The sequence below is a fragment of the Danio rerio genome, chromosome 20 (assembly GCF_049306965.1).
Source record: "Danio rerio strain Tuebingen ecotype United States chromosome 20, GRCz12tu, whole genome shotgun sequence".
NCBI lineage: Eukaryota > Metazoa > Chordata > Actinopteri > Cypriniformes > Danionidae > Danio > Danio rerio.
The window spans coordinates 1,360,831-1,374,103 of NC_133195.1; the positions used below are offsets into that span (position 1 = coordinate 1,360,831).

Sequence of the window (13,273 nt, forward strand, 5' to 3'; positions counted from 1 at the left end):
ATATATATATATATATATATATATATATATATATATATAAATATAGATAGATAGATAGATAGATAGATAGATAGATAGATAGATAGATAGATAGATAGATAGATAGATAGATAGATAGATAGATAGATAGATGGATGGATGGATGGATGGATGGATGGATAGATAGATAGATTAGATAGATAGATAGATAGATAGATAGATAGATAGATAGATAGATAGATAGATAGATAGATAGATAGATAGATAGATAGATAGATAGATAGATAGATAGATAGATAGATAGAAACTTTTACTGACATTTCTCATGTGAAATGTTAAGTTCATTTTTCTGTACAAATTCCATAACTTTTTTTTACCTTTTAATTTTTTATAATTCTTTCACTTCAGCAATAATAAGACCAACCAGACTGTTGGCTTTTTATTTTCATAAAATGCAATTTTTAGATTTGCAAATTACAAATGTTTCATTTTTACAACCCTAAAAAGTGTGATGTGTACATTACGCCACTGAACAGGAAAAAAGTTAAAAGTTTTTTCTCCTAAAAAGGTTTCCTAAAAAGACACCAGCTGTTATGGACGTCTTATGTGACATTGATTCCTTTAGAAATGTGCTTCTTTAAAAAATGATGAGATATTTCATGCAACCTGATTTTTATTCTATTATTATTATTATTTGTTGTATTTTATTTTTTAGATTAATTATAATTTTTTCCCTCCCTTTTTCTTGTTTATCCAATGTTATAAGCCGAGGGAAAAGCATCCGACCGCAGCTGTAAAGACTTGCTGCATCCGAAGTCGTCCCTCAGTCCACTTCAAGGAGTAAATGAAACGAGATGGGACGCTGTTTTGTTTGTGCGTTACTGTTTAATAAATCCCTCTGCCGGATTAGATGTGAAACTTCTTTGTGACTTCTGTGAAAATGACTAATGAAACGAAGACTTTTGAATCACTCAATTTTAAAACCTTCGCTGATGGGATTCCACCATCACTGCTTGGCCGCCATCTTGCGGTCAGATGCGGAAAATTATTCTGCGCGCAAACTCTCACAGCACATTTTGGGTGGCTGCTGAGTGTTTTGGCACTGATTGAGTGCACTTTAGAAATCACTATGGTTTCGGTCACCTGTTTTCTCAAATAGTGCATTATTAAGGTTATAGGGGGCGATTTCGGATACAGCCAAGAAGTGTTTTGTGAACGCGCTTGATCCTTTCAGGCCACCGTACTGTCGAGTACGCAGTCTGCGGTGGCGGGATACACTAGCAGCTGCACGTGAAGCTCCCTAAACTCCATAATCAGCACACAACGCCAGTGAGACGCGATGGACTGCATCAGCGCGAAGTACATCTCCCAGAAGATCAGCAAGACGCGCTGGCGGCCGGTGTCCGCGGCGTCCCTGCAGCAGCCCGAGGTGTTCGCCACCGGCTCCTGGGACAACGAGGCAAGAGCTCACAGCGGACACCACACATATACCATGGGCCGATCACACAGAATGCACTTTTGCTTTCCAACGCACTGTTGTTATGTTGATTTTCTATGTAAACACGCGCTGGACGGACATACACACCGCGTTTTCAGTACACATGGGATCAAAACTAACCATGTTGATGTTGTTAGCTCACGTTGCTAGTTTTGTCGTAAACAATTCACCACACTGACAGTTCGTCTCTGCATGTCAGTAAGAATAAAAGTTTGACATTGTACTTGAAATCTGAAAATTCACCTGTGTTTTCAGCTAAATACTCAGATTACGCCCCTCCTGTCAGTTTTGACAGCCCTATCACAATAAACAGAAATGGCGAGGAGGAGGTTTTATTTTAATTTCTTTTTATTATAACATTTTAACAGTAACAAAATATACATGCCAGGAGTAAGCAAAAATCAAATACACAAACTGTATATATATGTAAAAATCAAGGAAATACATTGTGGAGTTCACAGAGTTTTAAAGCTATCTTATTTAGAGTCTCTGATACTACTAATATATTAGCATAATTCAGTCATCAGTACCTTAAAATTCGGTTTCATTCATTCATTTATTTTCTTTTTGGCCTAGTCCCTTTATTAATCCGGGGTCGCCACAGCGGAATGAACCGCCAACTTATCCTGCTTGTTTTTCCACAGCGGATGCCCTTCCAGCCGCAATCCATCTCTGGGAAACATCCACACACACTCCTTCACACTCATACACTACGGACCATTTAGCCTACACAATTCACCTGTACCGCATGTGTTTGGACTGTGGGGGAAACCAGAGCACCCGGAGGAAACCCACGCAAACGCAGGGAGAACATGCAAACTCCACACAGAAACGCCAACTGAGCCAGCCGAGGCTCAAACAAGCGACCTTCTTGCTGTGAGGCGACAGCACTACCTACTGCGCCACTGTGTCGCCAAAATTCGGTTTCTTATTAGTAAATTTACATTTTTGAATGTAAAATTTTGTTAGCAAAATAATTAAATTAATCAATAAACAATTCTCCTCTTGCCTAGTGTACATAGTAAAGCCAAAAAATAAATTCTCACACAACAATGACAGCAGTTTAGAACACTGCAGTTTGTTATTAATAAATCTTTGCAGCTCACGCCATATGTTGACTAGTGACAAAATAAGTGTAAAGCAGTCTCCTCATATTCATTACAAAAATACAATTTGCATCAATCCCACTTTTAAATGTTTGTAAATAATGTTTTGCTGGATAAATTCTGTTGAAGTTTATAGGGTGTTTCTTTAATTTTATTTCTAACATGAAATTTCTGTGGTAACAGCCATACTTTTTTCCCAGCAAATCAGTTGATCCTTTAATAAAGTCCATAATTGTTAATTTTACAACACGTCAATAATGTTGCATCACGTTGCGTCCATGAAGTGCTTTGAAATGTGCATTTTTATTGTACATGTACTTGATCTCAACTAAAACATAAAGACAGGGTGTGACATAGTAGCCCCTCCCCTTTAAGAAAAATAGCCAATGGCGTGTAGTTTTTTTCACAGCTCTGCCAGTGAGAGTGTTAAAGCTCAAGTGCATCAAATGAACAGCAAATTAGAAGGGGGCTGGGCATGCCAGACACTAGAAAGCATCTGATTGGTCTGAAGATTTTTTTTATTATTTATTTTTTATTTATTTATTTTTGCAAAAACAGTTGACAAGTTTGTAGCAATATTTGTTTACAATATAGAATATGAATCACACTGTCAATGAAGACATTTAAGAATCAATTACAGAAGAAAAATTAAAGTCATTACAAGATAAAATAGTTCTGTTGGCTTTCTTATTTTTAGATAATGAGATTAAATGTAAATAATGACTAAATTCTTGCAAAAAAAAAAAAAACAGAAAGATATGGTTTGGTATTAGTAAATTTGCATATTTGTATAAATGAAATTTAAAAAGAAAATAAATACAATTTATAACAAAACAAGCATTTCTCTCAGTAGATGGTCAGAAGATTTAATGAGAAACTGAAGTATGAGGTGACGTCAAAAAAAAACTATCCATTTAGGCGGAAGTGACAAACTGCAAGCTTTGGATGCTTATATCGGTTTACATCTAAACACAAATTTTGTCTCTGTTGTAGAGCACTCTAGATTATAGATATCCTTAAAATCTTACAGACTGAAGCTTACATCTAAAAAAAAATCTTTATTTTTATTTGACGGGACCTTTTAAACCCATTCCTGAGCGTCGTATATGGTGTTTTTAGAAGCGAAGATGCGTTCGGTGTAGGGCTGGGCGATTTGTCCTGAAATCTAAATGTCGATTAATTGAACATTTTAACTCAATTGCGCTTAATAAACAATTATTATTATTATTTTTTTTGCCCTCATAGTTCACTGAAAAGTTTTGTGCAGTAAATATGCTCGTATATTACAAGTGAGAGGTTTTTAAATGATGGGTGCATTACTTTCTTTCAATTTGTTTTAAAATCAACACACACTATCTACTATCTATGATTATTTATTGAACATCAGCATTGAACAATTGAAATTAAAACAGGCATTGCCTAAAAAGAACATTCGAAAAAGAACTAGCGGAAAGAAATTGAAAAAAATTAACTTGGAAAATTTAGATCGATAGTAAATTCTGAATGTTGATTTTAATTACTTTTTGATGAATCGCCCAGCCCTAGTTCAGTGTGAATGAGCCCTTACGCTCTGCTGAGTGATCTGATCTGATAATAACAGGCTTTCACTGTGTGTTTCAGAATAACAAAGTGTCCATCTGGTCAGTGGGAGACCGCGGGGGCTCAACCCTGGATGGAGACCTGGATGAGGAGCCTCAGTTACTATGCGACTCTCAGCATGAGGGAGATGTGATGGACCTGCAGGTCAGTAATAATGACTGTCAACAACACACACTCACCTGCTCACTACTGCAGGAGCTAGTATAGTTCATCAACCTATAAAGCACATTTAAAAAAATATAAATTTGATGGATAAGGGATAGTTCCCACAAAAATGAAAAATCTGTCGTTATTTACTCACACTTTACTTGTTTCAAACCTGAACTAGTTTGAGATGAGCAAAACTGATTTGTATAATCGGTGTAGTTTCTAGATCAAGACCGGCTTGTTTCTGCATCTTCCAGCGGGGCCGTGAGCATCTTTAAGCTGCAGTCGGACTGCCAGGTATGTGTTTAATTGAAATACTTGCATCATCTGATCATTTTCTCAGATCCCCGGAAAATATTGTAAGGCCCCCTCCACATTTAATGATATTATCGCTCATATAAGTTTGCAGTAGGAATGACAAAAATGTTTTTATTTTCAAACAAACAATATGTTTCTTCCTATATCTAGGTATGTTTATGCACAAATAATAGGCTAATGTAAAATATAGAAGCAAAACATCAGTACGCCAATTGTATTGGGTGCACCTCGCGGTAGGCTTAGGCGGTAATATGGTATATCACGGGATCTTAAAATAGCAACGATTCAGGCGTTTACATGTCTGTAATGCACTTCAATAATGCGACTAAAATCGGCATACTCCACACGTCTTAATTCGATTTCTCTTTAGTTTGATTATGACCTTAATCTGATGAAATTAATCAAAAATCGCTGTTTACATGGTCGAGTCTTAATCAGAGTATTGTCTTAATCACATTAAAATCGAATTATTGGTGTCCATGTGAACGTAAAACCGTTATACCGTCATAAAAACAACGCACTTAAACAGGAGACAAGCATTAAATATTATTTATTTAATGCCTAAAATGCGTATGCGTGATTGTCATCACGGCACAGTGTGGAGGAGAGACATGAGGTAAGATGGCGAGTCGTGCACCAAGTGACCTGGTCTCGAAAAAGAACACAACCTCTGCAGTTTGGCAGTATTTCGGGTTTCGACCGAAGGAGAAGGGAGACGTAGTAAAAAAGAGCTTCCGCGGGACCCGACCAGATTTCTTGCGGTGCGGGAATAAATTTCCGAATAAAGCGCAGGAGCGGGCGGTAACGGAAGTAGGCGCGCGGTCTAACAATATAGCTCCTGAGCGAGCGAGCACGCATCCACGTGGATGCTGTTTATGTGTTTGTGTGCGTGTGATTCTGTGTGCTCTCTATGTATGTACGTGTGTGTGTGTGAGAGAGTGTGATGCTCTGCGTCGCTTGATTCTCTGTGTGTGTGTGTGTGTGTGTGTGTGAATGAGAGAGAGCGTTCCGCGCAGATCTCTAATACGAACAAGACAAACAGTTGACCACGAACCTAAAGGCCCGTGCACACCGAGACGTTATTTGCTCGCGTTTTCCGTCGACGTTTAACGCCTCGCCACTAAAAAAAGGGCGTTAGTGTGATCGTGCCCACCAATGCGCAAAACGCCATGCGGAAAAGCGTCATTTTGAAAAAATGCGCCGCATCAAAATCCTCTCCACCAATCAGATCGGCACTTTTATTCACGTGCACAGAGCTGCTGAAGTTACCGTAAACAGCACTTGGAGGCGCTCAAGCGCAAAACTGTCAATGCGAGCGCACATTGAAGAAGATGCCCAAAGGCGATATGAACGTGGAGTTGCTTATTGCACTGCTGAATAATCATTTCTTCATTGCTAGAGCTGCTGCTTCAACCATCCATGCTTGTTCGAGTCACCAGTAACTTTAACAACAAGCTTGTCAACTTCCTTTTCTCCTCTTCTTCTGTGTCACAAGCAGGTGTCGGAAGCTTAAAGTTGTATAGTGCTATCTGACGTCAAAAGAGTGATTTAGCATACTCTTCAGCTTGATGCCAGTGAAAAGCGCTTGGGTTTGAATACAGAAAAACGTCTCGTTAAACGCTGACGATAAACGCAAATGAAAAGCGTCCCGGTGTGTCGGAGCCTTAAGGTCGCATATATGGTATTCAGTTTCTGAGTGGTTTAGGCACAAGCCAACAGTTTGGTGACGCTATCTATGTCTTGCGTCATAATTTTTTTTATTCTGCGCAGTAATACCGGATATCGAGATAAAATAGGGAGTAGGTTTGACTTTATCAAACTTTCGCGGTATTGGGGATGAGTCGTGTGCAAATGTCTTAATTTGGACAGCCTTGTGCATTCGTTAGCAAGGACCAGGGCCGGCGCGTCCATAGAGGTGACCTAGGCGGCCACCTAGGGCGGCAGTATAGAGTGGGCGGCGTCCGCGACACCTCCCTCACCACCCACATCCTCAGATATATTCGCGCGTAGACGACAGAATAGAGTGGGCGGCGTCAGCGACACCTCCATCAGCATCCGCGTGTCGGGCGGCAGAATTGAGGTCCGCGACACCCGCGCGTCCGCAGTTATATCCGCGCATAGGGCTGCATAATAAAGAGCCCAGTGTCCGCGACACCTCCCTCCTTCCCTCAGCACCCGCGCGTCCTCAGTTATATCCGCGCATAGTGCGCCGGAAAAGAGGTCCACGACATCTCACTTCATTTTCATAACCGGTCACTTTCGTTTTCACATTGGTATTGAGGGCGGCGTGATCGTCCTCTGCCTAGAGCGGCAGTTCAGCTTGCACCGGCCCTGGCAAGAACAGCGCAGCATTATCAGTAAAGGAGATGACTTGTGTCATGATATGGGATTTTCGTCATATGGCTCAGGCCTGATTGTGATGTTGTTTTCCAGGCTCTGTCATTGGCTCACGTGTGGGAGAGAGCTCATCGGTGTTCCTGTGATAATGCACCGTGCACAGCCATAGTGTGCAGAAGTCCTGAAATAGTGTCCGTGGGTGAGGACGGGCGAGTTATTCTTTACAAGGCGGATCAGGCGGAGGTCACGCGCGTTATTGGTAAGTGTTTTGTGGCGCATGTGCAAATCTTGTTTCATTTTTCCAAAACAGCTTCACTTAAAGTGACAAACCTGTTGAGTTTCTGTCTTCAGTTGAACACAGAATAGCTCCTTTTAATGTTTGGAAGCACTTGAGGGAGCGCAAATGGTGGATACATGTTCATTTTTTTGGGTGAACTATCCCTTTAATAAGAGCTATTCTCTTATAAATGATTCTCTGTTTTGTTCTTGTTGTGTTACAAATCTATGAGCTTTGTCTAGGGAACACCACAGTGGTTTTGGATTTGAAGGTTTGTTGTTGTGGGAAGAAGAAGACGGGGTTGACGATAAGGTGATAATTAAGTAATAAAGTGGTAATTTTCTTTATTTTTGCAGTAATTCTTTAGTGCAGGAGTGTCCAGACTCAGTCTTGGAGGGCCAGTGTCCTGCATAGTTTAGCTCCAACTTCCTTCACACCTGCCTGGAAGTTTTTGTATACCCAGAAAGAGCGTGATTAGCTGTGTTAATCGAGGTTGAACTAAAATATGCAGGACACCGGCCCTCCAGGACTGAGTGTTGACACCCCTGCCCAATCTCTTCCCAATCGCAAGAGAAAACAGGTCTTATTAATTATTTCTGATTGGGCTACTGGCCAGCCGCTGGAGTCTCCACTCGCTCTCCCACCTTCCTGGGTGTTCGGCCACGCTCTCCCCACCATATAGCTCTTCAAAATGTGTCTAGCTGTTTGTATCTAAAACAAACCAGGAGATGGCGGTCGAGGGGAGACTTAATCATATGTGATTTGTGTCATACCAAACAGCTCGAGTGAAGGTGACCAAGTATTCAATACAGAGTCTTTATTGTGGGTGGGTGGGTGAATGTCTCTTTTAAATACATTTACATTTAGTCATTTAGCAGACGCTTTTATCCAAAGCGACTTACAAATGAGGACAAGGAAGCAATTTACACAACTATAAGAACAACAATGAATAAGTGCTGTAGGCAAGTTTCAGGTCTGTAAAGTCTAAGAAGGAAAGTATTAGTAATTTTTTATTTATTAATTTTTTTAGTACAGTTAGTGGTATATCCAGAGAGGCAATTGCAGATTAGGAAGTGAAGTGGAGACTAAATAGATGAGTTTTTAGTGGTTTCTTGAAGACAGCGAGTGACTCTGCCGTTCTGATGCAGTTAGGGAGTTCATTCCACCAACTGGGCAGATTGAGCGCGAGAGTTCGTGAAAGTGATTTCTTCCCTCTTTGGGATGGAACCACGAGGCGACGTTCATTCACAGAACGCAAGTTTCTGGAGGACACATACATCTGCAGAAGTGAGAGCAGATAAGAAGGAGCAAAGCCAGAAGTCGCTTTGTAGGCAAACATCAGAGCTTTGAATTTGATGCGAGCAGCAACTGGCAGCCAGTGCAAACGGATGAGCAGCGGAGTGACGTGCTCTTTTAGGTTCATTAAAGACCACTCGTGCGGCTGCGTTCTGGGAAAAAAGTGCTTAGACATGACCTGTAGTGCAGATGTGTGTCAGAAATACAAAAAGTAATAATAGTTGTTCCCTTTTCTTACAGAAAATGCAGACAGCAGTACAATTCATGCTGTAACGTTTCTGAGGACGACTGAAGTTCTGACTGTGAACTCCATCGGTCAGCTGAAGATGTGGGACTTCAGACAGCAGAGTGACAGTCCTGCGCAGATTCTCTCACTGTATGTTTTATTTACTCCTATTATCTTTAAAATAGGCTTATGACATATCAGATTGTCTTATTGCGATTAACTGTATAGATTAACGCTATAGAGTGGAGGAACTATGATGTCACCTTGTAGGCGAATCGGCTGCTAGCATAAAACTGGTTCCCTGAATAAAATCCCTTTAGGATTTTCCCATAGGCTTTTCGAAGAGTGCAAATAGTAAGCTCTGTGTTCAAACACTGTTCATTACACTTACACGTTTTGTCCAGCCGGATAATCCTCACAAGGAAATACAACTTTGAGCACTTTTGAATCTTAAATGCAAACGCGAGAACTGAAAAGCTAACATTAGTCTATAAACGGACTTCAGGGCGCTCGCTGACAAACTGACATGTGCTTAAGTTGGTCTTTTTTCTGTGCTTTATTTTATTCTGCTCCTGCAGCACCGGGGATAGAGTGCCCTTGCACTGTGTGGACAAACACCCAAACCAGCAGCACATAGTTGCCACAGGAGGGCAGGATGGGATGCTTTGTATCTGGGATGTGAGACAGGGAAACACGCCTTTCTCTCTCACCGAGGCACATTCAGCAGAAAGTGAGTACCTGTTCGATGCTTTTAAAAAATAAAAATGCCACACATACAGTTGAAGACTAAATTATTAGCCCTGCTGGGTAATTACAACGATCTAAATCAGCCTTTAGGCTCGACAATCAGGCACTCTCCTGTTGGTGTCGTCAATCTGGCAACCTGTGCTTGCATGTGTTTTGAACCAGGAGGGCAATACCTTGATCAACCGTACATACTGCACATTTAATTCTTAACAAATAATGAATTAACTATTTGCTAATGCTTAATAAATGATTTATAGATACAGGTGCCGTTATTATAGAGTGCTACCATAATATATTTTAAGGAGATATTACAACTTGATTTTGGCAGAAGGATGTTATACTTTGACCAGTTTATAACTGTACACCTGCAAGCATTTGTGCTGGGGACAAAAAACGGACACTGCCCTTTTGTCCATGTGAGATGGTCTACATTTCAAAACATCCCTTAGAGGTTTAGTTGGTGCAATCCTAAAGAAATAGTTCAAGGATGGCCAACCCTGATCCTGGAGAGCCACCTTCCTGCAGGTTTCAGTTGCTACCCATATCATACACACCTGAACCAATTAGTAAGGACCTGAACACCACATGATAATTACAGGCGGGTGTGTTTGATATCGGTTGCAACTGAAATCTACAGGAAGGTGGCTCTCCAGGAACAGGGTTGGCCACCCCTGGAATAGTTCATGCAAACTCATCCTACACTTGCTCCAAACCTGTACAAGTGTCTTATTTCTGTTGAACACAATAGAAGATATTTTAGGATTGCTGCAGTTCACGCTAATCATCCCTCGGTTCCGGCTCGCATCTCAGCCTGCCTGTCAGACATTTCACACTGGAAGAAAGATCATCATCTTCAGCTTAACCTCACGAAAACGGAAATGCTTGAAGTTTCAACCCGACTCTTCATCATAACTTTTCAATCCAGATGGATGGGGCAACTATTACTGCATCCAAAATGGTGAAAAGTCTTGGAGTAACGATTGATGACCAACTAAACTTCTCTGAGCACATTTCTAGAACTGCTCGATCTTGCAGATTCGCACTCTATTACATCAGAAAGATCCAACCCTTCCTATCTGAACATGCAGCTCAACTCCTTGTTCAAGCTCTTGTTCTTTCCAGACTGGACTATCGCAACTCTCTACTAGCTGGGCTTCCAGCTAACTCTATCAAGCCTCTTCATCTGCTTCAGAACGCAGCAGCACGAGTGGTCTTTAATGAACCTTAAAGAGCACATGTCACTCCGCTGCTCATCCGTTTGCACTGGCTGCCAGTTGCTGCTCGCATCAAATTCAAAGCTCTGATGTTTGCCTACAAAACGACTTCTGGCTTTTCTCCTTCTTATCTGCTCTCACTTCTGCAGATGTATGTGCCCTCCAGAAACTTGCGTTCTGTGAATGAACGTCGCCTCGTGGTTCCATCCCAAAGAGGGAAGAAATCACTTTCCCGAACTCTCGCGTTCAATCTGCCCAGTTGGTGGAATGAACTCCCTAACTGCATCAGAATGGCAGAGTCACTCGCTGTCTTCAAGAAACAACTAAAAACTCAACTATTTAGTCTTCACTTCACTTCCTAATCTGCAATTGCCTCTCTGGCTCCACCGCTAACTGTATTACAAAAAAATAAAATTAAATTACTAATGCTTTGCTTCTTACACTTTACACACCTGAAACTCGCCTACAGCACTTCTTCATTGTTGCTCTTATAGTTGTGTAAATCGCTTCCTTGTCCTCATTTGTAAGTCATTTTAGATAAAAGTGTCTGCTAAATGACTAAATGTAAATTCAGTAGCTACTATCTTCCTTTGTATATTTTCCCAAATTTGGATCTCAACGGCTAGCAGTTTCCAACATTCTTCCAAAAATATCGGTTTGGCATAAGCTAATGGCGAGTAAATTAAAATGTCAATAATTTGGTGGCATTGGCACTGATTCAGATCTATTTTCTCTGCAGTGTGGGAAGTACATTTTCATCCATCCAACCCCAATCACTTGTTTACATGCTCAGAGGACGGGTCTCTGCTACACTGGGAGAGCACTTCAGGATCAGACGTGAGCACACTTCTACAGAGTAAGCAATGATTTCGCTGCACACTTACGAAAAATAATATGTAGAATAGAAATGTGTGATCAGATTACCAAAAACATCGTAGCAATGTGGTATACAGCGCATCCTCGGAAGTATTGATAGCGTTTCACTTTTTCCACATTTCTCTATGTTGCAGCCTTATTAAATGGATTAAATTGATTGATTTCCTCAACATTCTACACACAATCCCCCATAATGACAATGTGAAAAAAGAGTTTTTGAAATTGTTGCAAATTTATTACAAATAAAAAAGCTGATAAATCACATGTAAATCAGTAAGCCTTTAGCGTGAAGCTGAAAATTGAGCTCATTCTGTCTCCACTGATCATTCTTAAACTCTGTTTGAGTTCACCTGTGCTCAATTCAGTTGAATTTTTTTTGCTTTGTTGCAGAGGGCTGGCACAGTAGGGTCGTCTCACAAAGTGCCATATCGCTTGCTGGAGAAAATGACTCTGCGGTCAGTGCCTGGCTCGCTGGGGACTCCAGCAAAAGCAGATTGGAGGCAACTCATATGCTCCCCAGCCAGACCCTGTCTGTCAACAGCCTTGATGTGCTTGAGCAGTGTTTAGTTTGCGGGACTGATGGCGAGGCTTTGTACATCCACAGACAAGTTCCTGTTTGATTACTGACCTAAAACATGTATTAAGAGACTGTCATTTTTTATATACAACATTTCATTGGTTTTTCAAATAAAATTACACATAAACATTATGGAATCTATTTGGGGAACGTAATAAAACAGTGTATGCAGTTCACTGACCTTAAGTTGTGTTTACTATTGCTACAGTCAAGTCATACATTTTAATAGCTCTTATACAATGTAGATTGTGCCCAAATAGCTTCTTACGTTTGAGTTTGCATTGGTGGGCTTTCTTTGCTCTGTTTTCTTGTTCTCTCTGTCCTGTCTCTGCTTCTTGGCTCTCAACTATGCAGTCAAGCTGTAAGCTAATAAAGACATATTCTACCGTTTTCCACCCTAATATCAGCACCTACAGTTGAAGTGAGAATTATTAGACCGCTTGTTTATTTTTCCTCCAATTTCTGTTTAACACAGAGCAGATTTGTTCAACACATTTCTAATCATAATAGTGTTAATAACTCATCTCTAATAACTGATTTGTTTTATGTTTGTCATGATGACAGTGAATAATATTTGACTAGATATTCTTCAAGACACTAGTATTCAGCTTAAAGTGACATTTAAAGGCTTCACTAGGTTAATTAGGCAGGTTAGAGTAATTAGGCAAGTTATTGTATAATGATAGTTTGTTCTGTAGACTATCGAAAAGAAATTTAGCTTAAAGGGGCTAATAATATTGACCTTAAAATGGTTCTTAAAATATTAAAATCTGCTTAATTGTGGCCCAGAATAGGGTCAGTTCTGGTTCATTTGGTTGAATTCTGGCTGATATGTGGTATTGCTTTGGCTTATTTGTGGCCCAGATCTGACTGACAGAAGCGGACCCCCGTAGAGCCATCATTCCATTCAGCATGCGGTCCAGATGTAAGTGTCTGGTGTGGGCCGGATCTGGGCCAGAATAAAAGCAAATTGTGGCCCAGAATAGGGTCAGTTCTGGTTCATTTGGTTGAATTCTAGCTGATATTTGATATTGCTATTGCTAAATTGTGGCCCAAATCTGGCAAACAGGAGTGGA

The 13,273-nt window shown here is 40.6% G+C and overlaps 1 protein-coding gene across 1 annotated transcript; it reads left to right on the forward strand.

Annotated features, from left to right (window-relative positions):
- Window positions 1-1,250: 1,250 nt before the first annotated feature.
- On the forward strand, window positions 1,251-12,377 carry nup43 (nucleoporin 43). Its single transcript, NM_212892.1, is given in 8 exon segments — window positions 1,251-1,438; window positions 4,204-4,326; window positions 4,549-4,626; window positions 7,081-7,243; window positions 8,798-8,933; window positions 9,362-9,513; window positions 11,484-11,600; window positions 12,011-12,377. Coding segments are annotated over 8 exon segments (1,119 nt in total). The 5' UTR covers window positions 1,251-1,318; the 3' UTR covers window positions 12,241-12,377.
- The last annotated feature ends 896 nt before the right edge of the window (window positions 12,378-13,273 follow it).